This window comes from Apis dorsata, unplaced genomic scaffold (assembly GCF_000469605.1).
Source record: "Apis dorsata unplaced genomic scaffold, Apis dorsata 1.3 scaffold_188, whole genome shotgun sequence".
Taxonomy (NCBI): Eukaryota; Metazoa; Arthropoda; class Insecta; order Hymenoptera; family Apidae; genus Apis; species Apis dorsata.
Genome location: NW_006263473.1, coordinates 1,536,101 through 1,557,636, shown reverse-complemented (window position 1 = coordinate 1,557,636; position 21,536 = coordinate 1,536,101). Strand labels below are relative to the sequence as shown.

Here is a 21,536-nt window from a genome sequence, read left to right as displayed (position 1 = left end):
ATTTGACCTTAATTGAATATAATTTTTTTTTATTAAATCGTAAATATGTTGTAACGTTGGAATCAGTCTAAAAAATAAAGATTTTTCCATTAAAATGATATTGTTTGTAAAAATATTCATATTTCAAATGAAGTAGTAAGTAAATATTTTATTATTTCACTATTTATTGATGATACCATATTGGTATCATAATTGTAAAATAACAATCTATTATTCATACTCAGAAAGAAAAGATTTATTATATTTAATATTTATCATATTGTTGGAAAAAATTCTCTAACATAAATCTTTTATTGTTCTCTAAAAAAAAGAATGGTATCAAACTTGAGGAATGAGACATAAAAATAGTTTATAAATTAATAATGAGTTTTTTATATCATTTTTTAAATAGATAGTCAGATTATTAAATTCCTATTCAAACTTTCTATTCTTGTGACGAGTAAAATACCATCGTATCAATAAATTATTGATCTTGAAATTCATGATTATTCAAGACATATTTCTTCATTCAAAATCTATCGATTTCAAAGTCCATAATCACTTATTGTTAGCAATGACGCATTTTCTTTATAATCTTGACTGCGGTTCTTTACCTATGTACCATTTATGTACATTATTTCGTAATTGATAGAGATAAATCTTAAAAATCTTAAAAGTTTTTTTAAATAAATTAATGTAATATGAAATCTTAAATGCAATGAAGATAGAATAGGAATCCCACTTTATCTAGCACGGTCAAAGATCAAGAAATTAAATTAACCAGCCAGTTTATATACTTGGTACAATTTAACACAATGCCAGTACAGATCTTTGTGAACGAAGATGACGAAGTTAATAGTGGTGTTTTTTCTATTTGTAAACTGTCAAGTACTGTTTTGCACTGTTCATGAGACACCTGGTAATAAATCTTAAAAATCTTTAGTACTATTGAAGCAACGAATTTCGAGTTAAATGTGCAAGTATTTCGATACTTTTTTCAATAATAATTTCAATGTTTTGAATTAGCGAAGCTTTAAACTAGATTCTATAAAATTCAACCATTATAAATCAGCTATCGCTGCTTGCTTTTTTCTTCACGAATTTTTTCTAATGAAATGATTCTATTGCATGGATTATAAATATTGTTATATAAGTATATATTAATAGATGCATGATATAATCAATTTCTTTTTCTTTATCTTTTTTAATTTTTAAAAAATTTTTCATTGTTATTTCATTAAGAGTTCAATTATTTGACACTATCGTATTCAATACAATTCTAAAGATTCTTTTGTAAATTTTTAAAATAGTTTAATAAATTTGCATCTAATCATTCTCATTTATGTCATCATCGATCTATTTTTTTTTTGTTTATACAACAAATTGTAAAAAATATTCAAGAAAAGATTTCATTGATTGATTCGTAATGTCAAGAATATTTATTTATTGTCCTGTTATCGTTATCATTTAATTGATATATATCCATACAAAGTATTTTAATTAATAATCAGTTTGCTTGATATTATTATTTCTTGCATAATCGATTAAAAAACTAAATTAACTTTTAAAAAGTATGAAAATATGACAATGACAATTATGTCGATGTTATTCATCCATTAAAATCAAAAATAATTTACCGTAATTATAAATAACGAGATTTGATCTTTCACAGGAAATCATTATTTTAATTATTATCACGTGTAATTATTTTCAATGTTAAAATGAGAAAGAGATAAAGAAAAAACATGGCAAAATAATTTCCAGAATAGAAAAAGTGAAGATTTTTTAATAAAAAAATTTTTTTTATAAAATTTATATAATATAAAATATTATTATTAATTTTTTAATTTTTTTGTTAACTAGTACGTCCAAAGATAATATCGAGATCAGAATGGGGCGCCAGAAAACCGACGACAACTATACGAGCACTTGCACAAAATCCTGCGCCATTTGTTATAATTCATCATTCGGCGACAGATAGTTGCATCACTCAAGCAATTTGTAATGCAAGAGTGAGAAGCTTTCAGGTAAATTCACAAATCTTTTCCATTTATTGAATACAAAATTCAAACGAGCAATTAATATTATAATGTTATATAATATTAAATTCAAAAGATCGAAAATAAATAAAAAGATTTTTAAAATCGATCAATAAATCAATATTGCGTAAATTAATTCTATTATATAACGAATTCTCTTGAAAAGATTAAGTTGCTAAAATGAATGTGTAATAGTTTCGTCTTTTTACTATTTCATTTTTCATTTCAAATTTCAAGAATATTAAAGAATATATAAAAAATACTCAAAGTTTTTTATTTTTTTTTAATTATCATATTTAGAATTACCATATAGATGAGAAGGGTTGGGGTGAAATAGGCTATCAATTCTTAGTTGGAGAGGATGGAAACATTTATGAAGGAAGAGGATGGGACAAACATGGTGCACATTCAATACCTTATAACTCTAAGAGCATTGGAATTTGCATAATTGGTAATTTCGTTGGTAAGTAAATTGTGTAGTAGAATATAAAAAGACAGTAATTAATATTTAAAACTTAATTATTTAAATATACGTTATTATCAAAATTATTATCAAAAATATAATCTAAAATTAAATCTGTTATATATTTTTAATAAAATTTACTTAAAATAGCATAGAACTTGAAGTGAAATATGTGAAATAAATATTACAAGAAAATTTTTAAAAAGTTCTTATATGAATTTAATTTCATTTCATTTCTTCTTTTTTTTAAATTTAATCGATTTTTGTTTATTTACAGGCCATGTACCAAATGCAGCAGCTATAGAGGCAACTAAGAATTTGATTTCATATGGTGTAACAATTGGGAAGATACAAAGCAATTATACGTTACTTGGCCATCGACAAACAGCGCACACTTCTTGTCCAGGCAATAGTCTATACGAATTGATAAAAACATGGCCACATTGGTCCTCGATTTAAATATTAAATTCCATCCCAAAATATTGTTATATAATTTATTTTATATATATAATACATATATATTTTTTAATGGAAAATTTAAAAGAGAAGATAATTAAATTATTTTAATTTTGTATATTATCATAAAAATATCAATGAAGTATTCTTTTAAATAATTTATACATAGAGAGTCACTATGCCATTCACTGAATTATCGTAAGTATCTTCCTCTGTTCTTACGCAAATATCTATGTGAGAAAAATCGGGTGAATTCGTTTTAACATCGTTGTAATGGCTTCTGTCTCTAGCCTAAGAAATAAAGTGTGATTATGTTGCAAAAAAAGAAAAAAAGAAAAAAAAAAGGCATTTAAGTTTAATTTAACTCAATGATACCTGAAGTGGAATCTGTCGCAGAAATTTTGCATTTAATTCTGGAATACACAATTTTGTGCCATATGGTATCCCTGAATCGAGATCCATTGAAACGGTTACGAATTCTGTGCGCCCATCAAGAAAATCCTACGATTTAATATTAATATTTTCTTTAGTAATGTATAGTAATAACTTTTTAGTAATAATTTCTTTAGTAATTATAACAATAAAATATCTTATTTAATATAATATAATATAATATAATATACATATAAAGTATCTTATTTACATAATATGAATAAATTTTATTTTCTTTATTAGCAAAATTAAATCAAACCTGCAGAGTTCTCAATTTCTTCATCTTAACATCCAAATAATCTGATTCGTTGTCACTATCAAATACAGGATAATAAGCTGTCAGTGTCACGTTATAATGAACACGACCAGTACACTCGAGATCTGTTTTATTCAGGCATTTTTCTAATATGAATTAACTCTATCAGAAAAATATATAAAACACGAATGAAAATTTATATTTAAAAAAATTTATTGTTTTATAATTACCACTAGCAAAAATGGATGAAACAAGGAGCACTGTGAAGGAAAAAATTAATATCTGTTTTTCCATTCTGTCAATAGCAAGTCACAACTTTATATTCCAAGATTGGTAGTACAACACATCGATGTAATAACTGGGTCTGTCGCTACGATTTATAAAACATACTGTGTAAGCTGATGTGTCAACCATTGGAATTTGTCAATCTTTCAAAAATCGAAAGAAGAAACATCGTATACGATTAACTTTAAATTTACAATTATAAATAAAATAAAGATATAGATCCATTAAACTTTTTATAATTTAAGTTATTTTTCTATGTATGTTATTTTTACATCGAATGAAAGTATATATTTATTCATATAGATTAATTGATTATTGTGACAAAATCAGCAACAATGCATATAAACATAAAAGGAAAAATTTTAAATTCGAAATCTTTAACAAATATATTTGTTTATTCATCTTTATTTTATTATTTCATTATTGTATTAAATATAAAATACTATAAAAAGATTCTGTGTGTAAATTATATATTTTTTTTCAAGTATTTCTTTTTTTTTTTTCCTTTAAATATAGAATATAGTATGCTTTAAGAAGTATATAATTAAACAGTTATATATATAGTATATAATTAAATAGTTAAAACGAATAACATTGATCACAAAACTTCATTATCCTCTTCATTATAACATCGTACAACTACTATATTCTTTTTGAATAATAAAAACCGTGTTTGACTGGGACACGTGGAAAACTACTGGTTGCTAGTCAACCAACAGACACTTTAGCATTCGTATGTGTTTTATCGTGAAAATTTTCATAACAAGTTCTCATTATTACAGCGAAATGTAAATTATAAACCGTTGAAAAGATTTCTCGTTAAAAGATCACTTGCACAAGAATTTGGTTGCAAAGATTTTTATTAAAATGACGTAACGCAGAGGACATAAAAATGGTTTGTTGACGTATATATGATTTGTTGAAGTATATTTTTCGCAATTTCATCTTTTTTTCGCTTCATCCACATTACTTTATATTATTTTTCTGTGAAATTGCTAATTTATTAGTGCGATGTGAAATTATAAAAATTATATTTAATAGTATTTCGAAATCGAATGAAACTTTGATATTAACTAATTATAATAATAAATAATAAATTATAATAATAAATAAATATTTTCCAAGACAATCACATGTATTTAATAATCGCATATCTTATCAACGGTCACTGGACAAGATTCATGCAACACACATGATCGATATGTCATTGCTCCAGAGGATCGATTCTGGTCGAGTTGCAAGCTAAATAAGTAAACGAGGTAAACGACAAGGAAATGGACAAAACATTAAATTTATCTTGAATGTTATAGTCGATAATCGTTAAATCTGGATTGTTCCAAGATAGATTGAAAGATTGATAAATAAAAAATATGTGTCCCGTTCTTTTGTTTCTTTTTTTGTTGAAGAGAATCGTAATTCGAAAAACACGATTGATAAATATTTATAAAGCAAGATTTATGTAAAATATACGCTTAAATGTGAATCAATTTGTTTAATTATTCAACTTGTAGATATTGAATTATTTTCTTTTTTCAGAGTTTGTTTCTTCTTTTTATAAAGGAATTTTTACATAATGATTTTACACTGGTTGGTTTTTGCAGTTGAAACGATTAAGAATTATCGACTAATTTACAAGTCTTCGGTTTTTAAAAATAATTCGAAAGGGAATCCGAAAGGGGAATCACCGAACAAGTTGTTGGCCTTGTTCAGTTTTATCAGCCAGAGTGACGAATATTCAAGGATCACCATTTTGTTTTCTTTAGCTATTAACATGTTTATTTAATTATTTGATGAATTAAGTAAGGGGATTCACTAGATTTAAAAGGAAAAGAGGAAAGCAAATTAATAATAAAATAAATAGATAAAGAGCATCAAATTGATGAAATATGTTCGGCAGATTGAATAAGATGAAACATTCATATACAGAGAGAAATATATTACGATCTTCAAAAACATCCTTTATAAATTTTTCTTCTGAACTTTTCAATCGACGATTAATATTTTCGATCATATTTTCATTATTTATATTACATAAATTAACCTATACAAATTTTCTTCTCATTTATCATCTAAATATATCTTTTCAATTTAAAATCGATCTTCTGAAACTTCCTGAAACTCTCTCTAATTAATCTAATTACGACCTATATCATAATTATCGTCTTAACGAAAAAAAAAAAAAAAAGAAAGAAAAAAATAGCGTTCCACTTCCTCGTTATTTTTTTCCAATAACATCTAGCGAATGTCCAGTCTCGATGACCCGGTGAATTCTATGGAAACGTGTTCACAGGTGGCGTCGCGACGCCCTGAATCGACTTCATTCGCGACTCTTCCTCGTATCGCGCACGTTCTCTTTTTTAACTCCGCCGCGATTCAATTCACTGTTTCGTATCACTGTGAAGCTTTTCCTTGTGTTGCGCCATGCCGCGAATATATAATCTCGACATGACAATTCTATGAAGTCGATCAGGTAATTCCTCGATTCATCGGTGAATGATCGACAAAAATAAAGATGATAATGCATGATGCACACGATTTGTTTATAACTAGATATCTTTGCACACATTGTCGTTTTGATCTGTGCACTTTTTACTTTGTATTCCATTCTTTTTTTTTTTTTTTATTTCTTTTTTAAATTAAAATTCTTATACGTTGAGAAGTATAATAGTTGAAATATATTTTTCAGGATAATTATTTGATTACTCATTTCAGTATGGCTTCACTTTGTTTTATGACTAACTTAACACGTTGAGACGAGAGATTTCCTTGTATTTTATTTTAATAAATAATAACGAATAATACAAAAGCATTACTCGTGCTTGAAAGATTAATCTTCTAAGTTCTTGTCTGAATTTATTATTAAAGAAATGTCCAAAGAATGAAATGTTGCAAAAATTATTATTTTTAAAAAATATTAAAATGATGTTTCTTTGAATTGATTTACATAAATGTGTATCATCCACGTGTACTATTTAGCAAAATATACGAAACATATCTTTTGTATTCTTGCAAATTTTGTAATGCAAATAAAACATGCAATTTGCAACGATAACGTTACATTAGATATTTGTGTTACATTTGGCTTCACACGCGACCAATGAAGTAGTAGTAGTTGTAACAGGAAAAACGAAATTGGAAACGAAGTTACTTTGACATATTATTTTTTATGCAAGTAATATTCTTTTTTGGAAATAATTTTATAAGCAATAGTTAAAAATTGGATGTAAAAAGAATTATAAATGTTGCAACATCTTTAAACTTTGTCACAAATTTTCATCTTTTATTTGTTGATAATATGTTGTTAAAAATACTTTTTTTTGTTTGTTAATTGATGAGATATATATATAAAATATTGAAAAAAATATATTGAAATAATAAATTTTAATATAATATATTGTGAAAAAATAATAATATTTTGGTAATTTTGAAAAATTGTGTTATTGAAAATCTTTGTTTTTGCATTTTATATACAATTTCCTATTCTTTATTAAATATTATATCTTATTAATCGTGATCATAAAATAAACATATCTATATTTATTAAAGATAAAAAAAATACAAATTTTACAAATTTTTCTCAACTTCAATTTATGTATAACTTTCATCATATGGATCAAGAACTTTTATCTTTGGAATTTTAAAGAAAAGTAAAGAAGAATTTCTAGTTTTTAAAATATTATTCTATATAAAAATTAGAATATATTATTAAATAAAAATACGTATATGTAAAATATAAAAATAATATTTGCAATTTATTCATGAATCTTAAAATTGTTCATTGATAATTTTATCTTGTTAATGCATTATGGAAAATTTTCATAAACGAATCGTATCGTGTCTAATAATCTGTGATTCGATATGCTTGGTCACACAGAGTTTCGATTGGATAAGCTTGATGGAGAATCAATAGTGAGCATTTCAAGAATTGATTCATGGTCACGTATTAATGGGTAGATTATTACTTTCTAGATAAAAGGTTTCAAAATTTAATTATTTTCCACAAACATACGCACAATCATTAATTTATGAAATTGTTAAAATTTTATTTAACAATTTTTTCATTTTTCATTTCCATGAATTCCAACAAATTCAATATTTCCAACAAAAATTCCATTCAAGTTTTAACATTTAATTGTTTTTCAATCTTTAATTTATAATTAAAATTTAATTTAATTTTTGCAAATTTTTAAAAACCATTTATATTAATATTAACTTAATTTTCAGATACAAATGAATGCAACAATATTAAAGTCTTGGCTACTACGAGGAGAATTTGAGAAATTGGAACATGTTGTCCTAGAAGGACGTGGAGCACGATTGTTGGGTGAAGTTTCCCCAGATCTTAGAACTAGAGTCTTCCTAAAAGGACTCCCAAATTATTTGGTGTGGCGTATATTTTTTTTTTTAATTAATAAAAATTTAATTTTTATGAAGTCTAATTTTTATATATCATTTCTTTCTTTTCACAGACAAAAATCTCTCACATGCACGATGCAGTTTCACGTGGATCTTTGATAGAAGCGCAAAAACTTATATTCGAAGAGCCTAAAAAGAAATTGGCCATTGCGAAAGATCCAGCTGGTACTCCTTTGCTGCACAAAGCAGTATATCACGATCATCAAGATATCGTTGAGTGGCTTGTGCAAAATTATCCTATTACCATTCAACAGAAAGACAGAGTAATTTTTATTATAAATTTCTATGAATTTTCGATTTCGACTTTTTTTATTGCACGTCTTTTAAAATTTTTCAATATCTTTTTATCATAATTTCATATACAGTTTGAAATATTTTTTTTTTATTAATATTTTACAATTTTTAAATAATTTTCAATTTAAGAGATGTTTTATTTGTCAATGATTCAAGTAAATTCAAAGCATCGTAATATTTTTCTCTTATCATATCTAAAAGTTATGTACTCAATTATCTATCTCTTCTTAACACCTTTAATTCACATTTGTGTACAAATCGTAAAATAAGATACTATAAAAAAGAAAAAGATAAGAGATCTAATTTATTTCACCTAATTTTTATTCTCAATAGAGATTAATAATTCTCAAATAAAATTATTATCTTTTCCACTTTATACATATTTACATTATATCCTATATAAATAAAAAATAAATAGAGATACATTAGATAATTATTTTTAATAAGCATCATTAATTATTCTCGCAACATTTACAACTGCTATATCGATCGTTAAAACGTGAATCTCGATGAATGAATTAAGTTAATTTGCTTATCCATTTATTACAAGATCGTTCTCAAGGCTTGTCGTGACGATGGTGTTTATGCTTCATCCGAGATATCCAAACGGTGAATAATCGAAAAGTCAGTTTTTCGTAACGACGGTCGTCTTTTCTGGATCGCGTGACACGGCTAATGGCAAAGTGTAAACCACCTGTTCTTCCCTGCAGCCATCCGGCTTCGCGTCCAGGCGCACGCAGCGCCTTGAATATGCCAACCGCTAGCTTCTCACCCCTTTTATCCACCCCTTTGATCTCGATTCAACCTTTATTACTCGCCGTTTAACCGTCGCCGACTTCGCGTTTTACTCCGCCGTTCCCCTGGGATATTAATTCCACTATAATGTCGCGTTTTTTATCATCGACAATTGTCTCTTGGTAAAATTATTTCGAAACGTTTATGAATTGAACAATAAGTTAAGTAAATATTAAATTTGAATTTATTCTATTCTCGCGTCTGATCAATATGGTCAACTTAATTATAAGCTGTCGATAGTTTAAAAAACATGAATGTGGAATAAGAACTTTCTATGATTCTTTTCTTAATTTCAATAGTAGTTTGGGAAATTATAAATTTTATAATTTTTATAAACATTGTTTTAAGTTTCTTCGAGTAGAAATTTATTAATAATTAAGTTTCATAGATGAAATAGCAAAAGATATGATCAAATTAATAATTAATTTGATCGATTTATTAGTAGATTATATTATTTGTTATAGATAGATTTCAAATTGAAATTGAAATTGAAATTTTGCTTGATTTTGATTTCTAGGAAGGGAGAACAGCATTGCATTACTGTGCCGGTTGCAAGGATCCTGAAGCAATTTGGGATGTTCTCATAGAAAACGATTGTGACGCGAGTATCATCGACAAAAGGGGTAATCCTGCGGCTTATTATTTGGAGCATAGCTCGGAAATTGAGCTACCGGAAGTGGAGAACATGTCGCGCCGGAAGACCAACTCTGGCAAAGAATGTGAGCAATTTCGATTATTTTTATACTTTTTAGAATTCATATTGATTTCATACTGATAAAGTAAGTAAAGAAAAAAATATTTTCAAAGACATACACAAACAAAAATCTTTAATAAGTTTATTTTATCGAACAACAACAATTAAAATAGATCACTGACAACCTTGCAAAACTTCACTTCGTTCATTTCCCACTTTTAATGGTTATACATTCCTTGACTTATACCCTATGGATTCTTCTCGGTAATGACTCGAAAGAATCAATAAAACTTAAATTTATAAAGCAAGGAAAACTGTCTTCGATCGATAGGATGAGAGACATTCTCATAATTGTTAGTCGATTGACCAACGAATTATTTAGAAATCTTCAAAAGTTTATTAAATGCGTCGAAAATTATTACGATGCGAATTTCTAATTCTATTCTTCTTCTATTCATTCGGTAATAATTTTGTTCCATGTTCACGAGTGAAATTGTAGTAAGACGTTATATAAAGGAAAATTACAAGCTATCGCGTGTTGTAAATATATTTCCTTTGAGAATCGACAAGCGAGGTATTTCCTGAAAAATTTTTATTCCTCCATTAGATTTTGAATGGTAAATTGTTCGAGGAAAATGCGATAAATGATTGGACAAAGTTGAAATTGAATTTTCTTGGTAAAAAAAAAGCAATCAATTTTATAAAAATTTTCTAATTTTCGAATAATTCAATACTTGCGACGAAATAACTTCATTGAACTTGTCGCACGGAATCGTGAATAACCCAACTCGTTGTATTATTAAGGCTAACGATATAAGATTATAATTAAATCGATAGATCATGGTAGATAGACGTTCACCTATTACAAACGAATAATTTATTCTACGTGATAACTCGTATGAATTCAACTTTACAGTGAGTGTACAACGTGTACTGACATTTCTGCCAACATTGATTGATCTATTTATTAAGGAAACAGGGAATATTGCAAACGTGTCAGTGAGTGACGAGGTCCGTGCACTCGGTTAACTTATCAAAAATTTATTAATTCACCGATAGAACACGCAATCTAAGTCGATTAAAAGACAAAGCATGCGCGTGTGTAATTTTAATTAAATCGAATTATTTACATTTAAAATTTTTCCCTCTAAATTAAATTGATTATTTACAATTTCTTATAATATTGTTTAAATAATTTTTATCTTCTATCCTATTTTACGATTAATTTTACGAAATGTATTTTCATGAAATTTTATTATTAATTTTTTCTTTCTGTTTTGTTTTATTTTTTTTTTTCTTTCTCAGAAACAATTGAGCACTCGATAATTAACCATATGACTCGATTAAGTGCTTTTAACACGTAAAAAAGACATTGCGCGATTATTGACGTAATTTTTCGTTAAAAATGTCAACACAAGATATCTCGTTTAATTTCCCCAGCGTCGTTATTAAAGTTAAAGTTACGCAAAAAAATAAATGATTCATTGATAATATTGTATGTCGTAAAGATATCTATTTAATTGCAACACATTTTACAATTTCAATTTTTTTTATTAATTCTGATCAAGAGAAGAAACAAAGAGATATGTATAATAAATTATCGATTGATAATTGATATTAAGAGAGAAAAGTTACAAATCTCATAAGTTTTTGATTCCAAGTTTCAATAAGGAAACAATGTTGAACATGAAATCGATGTTTGCTGCTAAAAGAAATCCCCGAGTATCTAAAATATTTATCACGTTTCCTCAACACGCGATGTACACTTTACAAATCTTGTCACTTATAAATGTTTAATGAAGTCATATCTCAAATAGGAAAAGGTCATATCATTAAAACTCATACTTTGGTACTTATTTTCCTTTCATACTTATTTTTAAGTGACATTTTTAAGTCACCTTTTGTTTTCGAAATTTAATATTCCAGTTTATTTGAAAATGCCACTCATGCACACTATTTTCAATGAAATTTTTATACATGAAACATGTTGAATTAGATTACCGATCAAACATTATTCTTTAATGAATTAAACAATACAATAAATAATAAAAATATAAAATTCACAGAATGTGTCATCTGATTACCGTTATAAATTGTAAATTTATATTAAAAAGACATGAAATATTTTTATTATCGATTTTCTTTCGAAAGAGGTAATTAATTTAAATGAAAAATTTTTCGATCAAATCAATTTTTAAAATCACTTTATTATATTTTCGAGCAAAATATTACTCCAAACATTATTCCTTAGGCTTAGACTTCAAACCTTCGAACATAAGAATATGGATTCACAATCGAGACATAGGAAAACTGCAGCAGGTTTTGTGGGAGGGTCATGGGAACAAATTACGTATGGAGACCAGCAACAACACTCGAGTGAAGAGATTTTTAGAAGCTGTACCGTTCATTATGGTTTGTCCAATCTTTCTTCTTTATCGATTCTTTATCCATTTTTAAAAATATTTCTCATTAATATAAAATATCTGTGTTACAGGGGACCGTGAAAGATATTCACACATTCGTAATAAATAACGATTTAGAGGAGCTCGAAAATAAAATAGAGGCCACGTCCCCAATCGTTCTTTACGGCAAAGATGGCAACGGTTTGAACGTCTTGCATAAGGTACGAACGTAACAATTTTATTATTTTAAATTTATTAATTCTTTCTCTTTTAAATGTTACGATAAATGTTTGATATGATAATCAACAGGCTTGTGGCTTGGGGTACACGGAAATCGCAAGAAATATCCTCGCGAAATGCCCTTCCGTTGTGGAAGCGCAGGAGAATGATGGAAAGACTCCATTGCATTACGCGGCTGCAGCCAAGGATGATGGAACTTTGTATAATTTGTTAGTCGAATACGGAGCTGATGAAAGTAAACTAGATAACGTGAGTACACCATGCGTGAATTTTTCGATAATTTATAAAAATATGATTAAACGTTTAATTTTTATTACGAAATTACGAAATTTATTGATGAAATTTTTGTAACCAGAGATTAAAGGCGCCAGCATTTTACAAAAATCGACCATCGGACATAGACCAATCACTGTTAAACGTGATACCGGAAGCGCCTCGAGTTGCAGGGACGTCGTATCCTAAACATTGGGACTGGAGGATTTTGGACGCGGAGGAATTTATACTTAGAGGAATGAAGAAGGTTAACAGCGCGGATATCGATAGTGCATTTGGCAGCGCGGAATCAGCACCGAAAAATCTCAGCAGATCCATGGAACAGGTGATTTTAATATAATTGTTAATAATTTCTTTCAATGGCGAAATTTATTTTACTCGAAAATTTCTTAAATTAATTTTCTAAAAAAAAAAAAAACAGAAAACATTGATCAGATTGAACAAAGATTGAACAAAGAATTTTCAAAGAATCAGATGTTTCGATCATTTTATTGAGCAGATAAAAAACGTCGAGGAAGATCAAAAAGACGAAGAAGAAAACGCGGAGGATGCAAAGAACGAGGAAAACGCGGAATCTGCTGAAAATACGGAGGATACCAAAAACGAAGAAAATGATGCGGAAGATGCGGAAAACGGGGAAGATGTGGAAAACGCAGAGAAGATGGAAGAAACGGAAGAGGCAGAGGTGGCGGAGAATCCAGAGCCGGAAACCGCGGAAGAGGATAACGAGGAACAGGAAGCAAAGGTCGAAGAAACGGAAGAGAAGTCGTCGGATGACGACGTGGTGACAGGTGCAGAGATGCAAGAAATGGAGGAGAATCCAAAGAATCCGGAGAACGAGGATGAGGAGGAGAGAGCGGAGGAACCGGAAGGTGAGGATAAAGCCGAAGAGGATAAAGCGGAAGAGGATAAAGAGGAAGCAGAGGAATCGCAGAAAGAGGAAGAGGGGGACGAACAGGAGGAGGAGAATAAGACGGAGCAAGAAGAAAGAAAAGAGCCCAGTACTGGTGATTCTGGTGTCGATGATCCCGGAAACGAGGAAGACCAGGTACAGTCATCATAAATAGTCATCATAACACTAGACGAGTCGAATTTTTACGAATTTCTTAGCACAAAGCAAAATTACATCATCAATCTTGTATCGTTGAGCGAGAAGTAAGATATGAAATAAGTAATATTATAATTTAAACGAACTTCAACTTCAAATAGTTAATTATATAAGTGAAAGATTATTAAAGATGAAAAAAATATAATTGACTCTTTTGATTGTTTGTTCATGTTGTTTAAGTCGATCAGCTTGTAGGTATAACGAGGAATTTACATTTGCGATTGTAGATGAGAGGATATAATTAGAGTATATCATGTATATTGAAAATAAGAAATGATCGATATGGAGATTATTATACGGTATGTTCTTTGTCACGCACAAATATATATAATAATAAATAAATGACTGAACAAGGAACTTCTCTTATAACTTATGCACAGACCCATAATATTATTTTTTTGTTTTTTTATTTAATTTTATTTGACATAGTAAAAGATATACAAATTGTTTTCCATTTTTTTAAATATCGAATCTTTTTAACAAATTTATGAAATATATATTCATAAAATATATATTTTATAAAATATTCTTTCTACTTAAAAAAAAAAATATCTTTTTTATTTCAATGAAATTGTTGTCACGCCATTATTCACTGTTGTACGAGATACTATCTTATCATTTAAATGTAAAAGTACTCCCAATAGAATTTTATTTTTCTATCCTATCTAACATCACTTTTTTTATATATTACTTTTCCATTCTACAAATACAAACCACATTAAAATTTCCATTCTATGAAATATAAGAAATCAAAACCTATCTTTAAAATAATTAATATGATTCACGTAACAAATCAAAAAACGAATCGAAACAATTTTATTGCTCCACATTAATGCTATTCCAAAATAAACCTGTGTGAAAAAGCACAATGTGAATGCCAAAGAAACAACTAGTTTCGATCGCATTTCACACTAAAGCGTGCACACGCACGACGAAACGCAAAGTAGGCGAGAATTATCGATTTACCGTATTTAGATTGTCACGTGAGATTAATATTTTCCTGTATCGATCGTCGGGTTATGACGTTCGTGCGCATGGTTTTGCACTTGGAAATGATCAGCAGGTGATCGTCGGCGAACACGAGGAGCTTCCGGAAGCAGACTTGAACGAGGGCACGATGACGGCCGATCCGGAAATCGAGAAGCTGCTGGAGACCGGCAACATGGAGCAATTAGCCGCGCTGGTGCTCAATGGCGAAGGTAGAAGATTGGTTGGTAGGCATTCAGGGAATACCGAGCTGCAGACGTTCATCGATCGTGTCCCTTCGTACATGGTAATATAAAAAAAATATTGCTCGCCTCGTTTCGTTTCTATAAACATATATATCTTAGAAGCAAGAATGATTCGATACAAACCGGTTTTTTAACTTGTCCATCCATGAGATAGCTTGTGGATGTAGACTGTTTATGACTTGTTGTGGTTTCTGTATGGTTGATGTAATAAATTTTGCATTAGATAAATTTATCGAAGATTAATGAAGTAAATAATCGACTTTTTGTCTCAAATAACAAGTGATATCGTCTATCAATCGTTATAGGGGAAAATTCATGCTGTGCATATGGCAGCGCGAGAAGGGAACTTGAGAGATCTACAAAGCGCTTTAGATCGTCGCAAATTTGCAGTTGCGAGAGATGAATCATCGCCACGTGGGGCAACGCCTCTTCATGTTGCAGTGATATTTGGAAACACTACTATTATTAGGTAAATTAAAAATAAATACATCTACGTTAAATACATCAATATAAATGCCATATTTTCGTTACATGTATTTTCAATTTTTCTTATCAATCAGTTAACATTTATGAAATAGAACAACTTGATTGGAATAATTTTTCATAACAAGAGAGACAATGAAACGATAATGAAATTATATTGAAAAATTGTATCGTAACGTTTCACAGAAGTGCAAGACTAAAATGAATTGTCTTCGTTCAATCGTGGATTATCGATTTCTTTATTCGACTTGTTTAATCTTTTATGTTTTCATTAGATATCTAGCAGGCAGGTTTCCAGAAACTGCTCATGCAATCGATCTCGATGGCCGAACACCTTTGCACTATGCAGCTACTCTAGCGGACAACGGCCATTATTATAACCTTCTACTTCACTTGGGTGCCAATCCTTTAGTTCAAGACAACGTGAGTGCGATCTTAATAATGATGATCCATTGTTTCGAATAGAAATCGACATGATTTACGAAAAATTATATTCTCTATGATATAATACTCTCTCATTCGTTTCGTTGATGTCGATATATTTTTCTCTTTATCATTATTGTTCGCATAGTTCGGACAAAAAGCGGATTATTACAAACAAGACCAGTCCGAATTCTCTCACAAATCACTCCTCCGCGATTTCGGAGCTAATGAGAAGTTGGCCGACGAGATATTGACGGATAAAGGTATTTCATTCGAACGAGACACTTACGAGCACCATCGATCACTCCTAATGAATCTGTACTACGATAGTTTAAGGCACTATACGTACTTTCTTCTGAGTATAGAAAATCTAAACTACAAACGTCTCATTATCCAATAGTACGATCACTGATTTATTTAGTTATATTTCAATCACCTTGCTTTCTCATACGTGTTACCATCGTCTCAAATCAATCACGAATAATTAATAATCACAAATTTATATAATATATAATAATTGAAATTATTTGTCCTACAAGCAATCACAATTTAATAAGAAACTAAATGCTAAATCCAAAAGGTTCTAAAATTTTCCAAGATCCTCTAAAATCAACTAAATCAAATTAATTGACATAAAACCATTGCTGTTAACGATCCATCCTGTTAAAAAATTTCCTCATTGATTTATCTCCGCGGCTGTTTCCATCCGGACGCCCTCGCTCTCAATGGCCGAAAAACGAAGTTTCTGGAGGCGACGTCTATTCCTCGCGGCGAGACTTAAACGAACCGGAGACCCTAGCTACCCTGGAGAGATGTTTCCGTCTTCTGATCGGCGCGAGACACGGTACGACACCAAAATCGGCTGGGAACTCCGGTACATTGATCGGTCGTTGCCTGAAACGGCCTACATTCGATCGTATCAAGCACCGTGTGACACGCATGGACCACAATCTCTTTGATGTGATCTGGCCTGCTTTTAAGAAATACGATAACTCGAATTACAACAGCAACGCGAGCAGCGCTTATTCCGTGATCAGCAACACCACGGACGAGGACGAGTCGTTGTCCGTGGTCGCGCCGGATTACGAGAGTTACATCGTGTTCGCCGAGTTCTTCGACCCTTTAATCAGAGACGTGCATTGCGTGACAGCCAGCGGTGATCTGCCCGACCACCCTCTGCCGAGATTCTTCTACGAGGACGAAGAGGGCGAGGAGAGTCACGATACACTGGACGAAGTGACCGTGTCCTCGATCAATGCGTACGATCTCGATCCTCCGGCCAAATACGTTCAAGCCGGTGTGATAGAGTGTTGTAGAAATCTGGAGAATTATACTCTTCCGTTGACGCTGACGGTGAACCAGCTCGAGGAGGTGGAACAAGAGATCACCAACCGACTGATGAGCCAAGAGATCTCGACGATGATAGCCGAGGGTAGCAGCGAGGACGAGGCCGGATCTTACTTCACCCTCAATGAGATCCTCGATCAGCCGAGTCCTATTAGAGCCCAGCTGGCTGCAGCTGGTCTACTTTTGCCGATCACCGACTTCGAGCTCCACGACGATAAACGTCTTCACGGGAAGCATTGGCCTTACGGTCGAGGTGTGTACGTGGCTTCTGCCGGCGACCTGGCTATTTGGGTTAATGTTCAGGATCATCTGAGGATCGTTTCTCGGACAAGTGACACAAGGCCTGGCTTGATCGGCCATGCCTACGCGAGAATGGCGAAATTGATGATGGTGTTCGATTCGAAATTGAAATTCAAGAGGGACAAGAAGCTGGGCTTCCTAAGTGCACGTCCCTACGCGATTGGCAATACTCTTAGATTTAACGTGATAATCAAATTCCCCGAATTGTCGAAGGAATTTGATCATTTGAAGCATCTGTGCGTCGTTCGAGGGCTAAGTATACGGGAGACGGCGAAAAGGGACACGGTACGAATCGGTAATCAACAGTCGTTGAGCATCACCGAATTGCAGACCCTTCAAGATTTCTCGAGGGCCGTGCTCAATGTTCTAGCGTTGGAGAAGGAATTGTCGATAAACAATTCGTTGAAAATTGCCACCTTGATCGCGGGACTTTTTCGTAAACGAAACAGCGTCAAACAGCGTTTTCAGAATTGAGCGTGAAGAGAGGGAGGAGGAAAATCGATAAACGAAAGTCTTTATTTTTCATCGACTCTTTATAATTATTATATATTTGTATCTTCTTCTCCTTCTTCTCCTTCTTCTTTTCTTTTTCTTTTCATAAAATAACGGAACAATACGCTTATACATGGAATCCTTCTGTGATAATTCACGAGCCAACACGTTTGACTGTCTTATTATCTCCCATCAGACTGAGACAATATATATATAGGGGAGATATGTTAGCGTATGTTGAGAATGAAAGAGACAAGAGAGACGTTGGAAAGATGTGTGTGAACGTTATTCTATTTCTCGTGCGACGAATATGATATGATACTTAAATGATTAACTACTAGAGGAACAACTGGATTATTCATTAGGTTAGTAGAACGAACAGTTATTGGTACATGAACAGTACGCTTTGACATGTTGTCGCACGACACCATGCTTACGTGAAAATGTGTATATGTACCTGAAACGGAAATTTACAGAGATATTCGTTATAATATAAAATGTTCTAGAAGATTGGAAGAATAAAAATAGAAAATGGCGGGAATTTAATAGCTTCTTTATGTGTCATGCACGAGTTCGATGTTCACACGAAACAGAAATGGCGTAGCACATGTCTTTCCAACTCGATGTACTCAATTTTAAGATAAATTGTATATTTTGTATAATGGCTATTGTACGTAAATGATTATACATAAACGAAATCCCTCACCTCTCACTTTTATCAAATGTGATTTTTTTTTTTCTTTTTTATTGTTAAATTCTCGCAATTTTGTGTAAACGTGCTTTTACATATTTCAATTTTATATTTATACGCTGTAAAATTTGTTTGCGATTTATATTCGTGCAACACGAATTTCAGAGTGGAGTGATGCACCTTGTGTTCGTGATTCGCACTTTTTGTTTGTGGAAGATTTGCATTTTTATCGTTTTTGAAAAACGAAGAATAATTAAGATGTCATAAACGTATTGCACTTGTATCGATATAAGTGGAAACAGTAGAAATAATCGTTATATAAAATAAGTGCAATAGGTAATTTCTAAGTATTTTATGCATTCATTTGATAATAATAAAAATTCGTATTTCAGACGACAAAGTGGACATATCGATATTTAGAGAAGAAGAGGGTCGCTACTTAGCATCGTGTAAGACGATTTTAAATGAACGATTGAACAAAAATTTCATTAATTTGTGTAAAAGTGAATTAAAAATATAAAATTTCTATAGCACTCGGTGATCCATTGATCAGAGGTCTGACAGAAGTTGCCAATAATCGTCCAAAAGATCCAGTTACTTATCTGGCTACTTATTTGTACAATTTTGCCAATAAAAGCGATAGCAGCCCGCAGGAACAGGTAAACAAAATTTTAAATATAATTTTGAAACAATAAATATGAATAGGCGTATATATCTTTAGGAACCTAATGTATTGATCATTCCTGATCGTCCCGAAGAAAACATAGAGAATATCGAAAATGAGAATGGAGATGAGGATGCTGGTTATCCGCAAAGTCCGAGTTCCGATGTACCAGAATCAGCTTTTAGCAATCCTAATAGAGTATGATTTTAATTAGTAACTAGTATATAATATTAAAGATATCGATATATAATTAATGAAATGAATTCAGGATGAGCATGGACAAAGCGTTATTCATTTCGCTGCCATTAGATCTTATCCAAAGGACGGCTTGTTCCACCTACTTCAAGAAAGTCAAGTTAACGTTGGTTTCAGAGACGAATTGTACAGGACGGCTAGAGATGTAGCTGAATTGGCAAATATTAGAGAAAATATCGACGAAATTGATCGTTACGTGGCTTATTTAGCAGCAAGAGGTTAGCAAGATTTAATTTTATAGAAAATACTATATAAATAAATTCAAAAAAATCTTTTTAATATAAATCATAAAAAAAAAAAAAAAAAGAAAAGAAATTCGAATCAAAAGGATTATGTGACAAATGTTATTTTAACTTGTAATATTTGTATAGGTGAAACAGAAAAATTAGTAGAATTATTATTAGAAGGATACGATCATATTTTGGATGTAGAAGATGAAGGTGTGAATATTGTAAACATTGCTGAGGAACGAGGACGAGAAGCAACCGTACAATTTTTACAATCTATTCCAAATTATGTGGTAAAATAAAAAAGTTTATTATATTTTTAAGAAATATCGAAGATTAATATATCTAAGAAATATTATTTTTTCATAGACACAACGTGAAGAAGTACATCATGAGATCAGAACAGGCAATGTATCAAAAGTGAAGGAATTATTAAATAAAAATAACGGTGGAGGAAAACTATTGGCGATGGGAAAGAATTCAATGAGTAGATGCGCCCTTCACATTGCAGTACTTCGTGAAAATATAGAACTGGTCCAATACATTGCGAGAACGTATCCAGAAACTTTACGTATCGGTGACAATGTAAAAATTAATTTAATAAATCATTTATTTTCGATTCAGCTGTAAAAAAAAAAAAAGAAAAAAAAAAAGATATAAGATTTTTAACATTCCATTTCAGTTGGAAAGAACAGCTTTACATTATGCAATGGGTTTACTAACTGTTGAAGAATTAAGTAATATTCTTATCAAAGCGGGTGCAAAACGTATAGTGAAGGATTTAGTAAGAAATTTTTATATTCTAACAAGTAGCTAACAATTCAATAATAATAATCTATAATATTTTGAAATTTTAGAAATCACGGCAACCTTCCTATTATTTCATGAACAAATCAGATATAGAGAGACTTCAAGAAGAAGAAGAAAGTATGATCAAAATAGATCCATTGGACGATGCTAATACCGTGTAATTGTTCATTTACACCTTTAAATATTTATGTGTATGAAATATGACATACATTGAGAAAGAATAAAGTGTACATTCAGCAGGAGATAAAATAATTACATGTGCCACTTTCTACGTCCTCTTGTGTACTGGAATTATCCTATTTGATCAATCTTTGATATCCTTTTTCTCAAGGTATGTCTAATGTAACGAATGAATAGAAGCACTCTTCTGATCCCGTGTAAAAATTATGATTATATAATGAATCTAGGTCATGTAATATACATTACAGTATTAATAATACAAATAATAAAAATATTCAGTTTTTCCGTATACATTTCTTT

At 30.5% G+C, this 21,536-nt stretch overlaps 3 protein-coding genes and 1 long non-coding RNA gene across 6 annotated transcripts; 2 read left to right on the top strand and 2 right to left on the bottom strand.

Moving 5' to 3' along the window:
* The first annotated feature begins 769 nt into the window (after positions 1-769).
* On the top strand, positions 770-3,274 carry LOC102679736 (peptidoglycan-recognition protein SC2). 2 transcript variants are annotated; one of them, XM_031509862.1, is made up of 4 exons: positions 770-898; positions 1,843-2,006; positions 2,319-2,481; positions 2,759-3,274. In XM_031509862.1, the coding sequence occupies exons 1-4, from the start codon at positions 823-825 to the stop codon at positions 2,938-2,940; spliced, it is 585 nt and encodes a 194-aa protein (XP_031365722.1). In that variant the 5' UTR covers positions 770-822; the 3' UTR covers positions 2,941-3,274. The 2 variants fall into 2 exon arrangements, with proteins under 2 accessions (XP_031365722.1, XP_031365723.1); XM_031509863.1 differs by having other exon boundaries at positions 854-955.
* Positions 2,851-4,013, bottom strand: LOC102677294. 2 transcript variants are annotated; one of them, XM_006614529.2, is made up of 4 exons: positions 3,856-4,013; positions 3,629-3,771; positions 3,313-3,438; positions 2,851-3,228 (listed from the first exon to the last, which is right to left on the bottom strand). In XM_006614529.2, the coding sequence occupies exons 1-4, from the start codon at positions 3,917-3,919 to the stop codon at positions 3,097-3,099; spliced, it is 465 nt and encodes a 154-aa protein (XP_006614592.2). In that variant the 5' UTR covers positions 3,920-4,013; the 3' UTR covers positions 2,851-3,096. The 2 variants fall into 2 exon arrangements, with proteins under 2 accessions (XP_006614592.2, XP_031365724.1); XM_031509864.1 differs by having other exon boundaries at positions 3,629-3,750; positions 3,856-4,012.
* A 479-nt stretch (positions 4,014-4,492) lies between these two features.
* Positions 4,493-21,525, top strand: LOC102679621. Its single transcript, XM_031509852.1, is given in 22 exon segments — positions 4,493-4,805; positions 8,135-8,293; positions 8,380-8,589; positions 9,933-10,134; positions 12,361-12,521; positions 12,604-12,732; positions 12,821-13,000; positions 13,107-13,349; positions 13,524-14,072; positions 15,196-15,405; positions 15,670-15,833; positions 16,123-16,270; positions 16,419-16,599; positions 16,851-18,342; positions 19,488-19,549; positions 19,632-19,759; positions 19,822-19,962; positions 20,033-20,237; positions 20,391-20,539; positions 20,616-20,831; positions 20,929-21,030; positions 21,104-21,525. Coding segments are annotated over 22 exon segments (5,148 nt in total). The 5' UTR covers positions 4,493-4,802; the 3' UTR covers positions 21,218-21,525.
* Positions 14,854-15,678, bottom strand: LOC116185451. The gene is made up of 3 exons (XR_004150305.1): positions 15,488-15,678; positions 15,099-15,442; positions 14,854-14,983 (listed from the first exon to the last, which is right to left on the bottom strand). It is a non-coding gene; the product is annotated as an uncharacterized LOC116185451 (long non-coding RNA).
* Positions 21,526-21,536: the final 11 nt, after the last annotated feature.

What these genes read in the sequence shown, in the direction of transcription:
- LOC102679736 (XM_031509862.1), top strand. Translation starts at nt 823, where the DNA reads ATGACGAAGTTAATAGTGGTGTTTTTTCTATTTGTAAACTGTCAAGTA. An exon ending in CACTGTTCATGAGACACCTG is followed by an intron (nt 899 to 1,842) that starts GTAATAAATCTT and finishes TTTGTTAACTAG; the next exon opens with TACGTCCAAAGATAATATCG. An exon ending in CAAGAGTGAGAAGCTTTCAG is followed by an intron (nt 2,007 to 2,318) that starts GTAAATTCACAA and finishes TATCATATTTAG; the next exon opens with AATTACCATATAGATGAGAA.
- LOC102677294 (XM_006614529.2), bottom strand. Translation starts at nt 3,919, where the DNA reads ATGGAAAAACAGATATTAATTTTTTCCTTCACAGTGCTCCTTGTTTCA. An exon ending in TTCATCCATTTTTGCTAGTG is followed by an intron (nt 3,772 to 3,855) that starts GTAATTATAAAA and finishes AATTCATATTAG; the next exon opens with AAAAATGCCTGAATAAAACA. An exon ending in AGAAATTGAGAACTCTGCAG is followed by an intron (nt 3,439 to 3,628) that starts GTTTGATTTAAT and finishes ATTAAATCGTAG; the next exon opens with GATTTTCTTGATGGGCGCAC.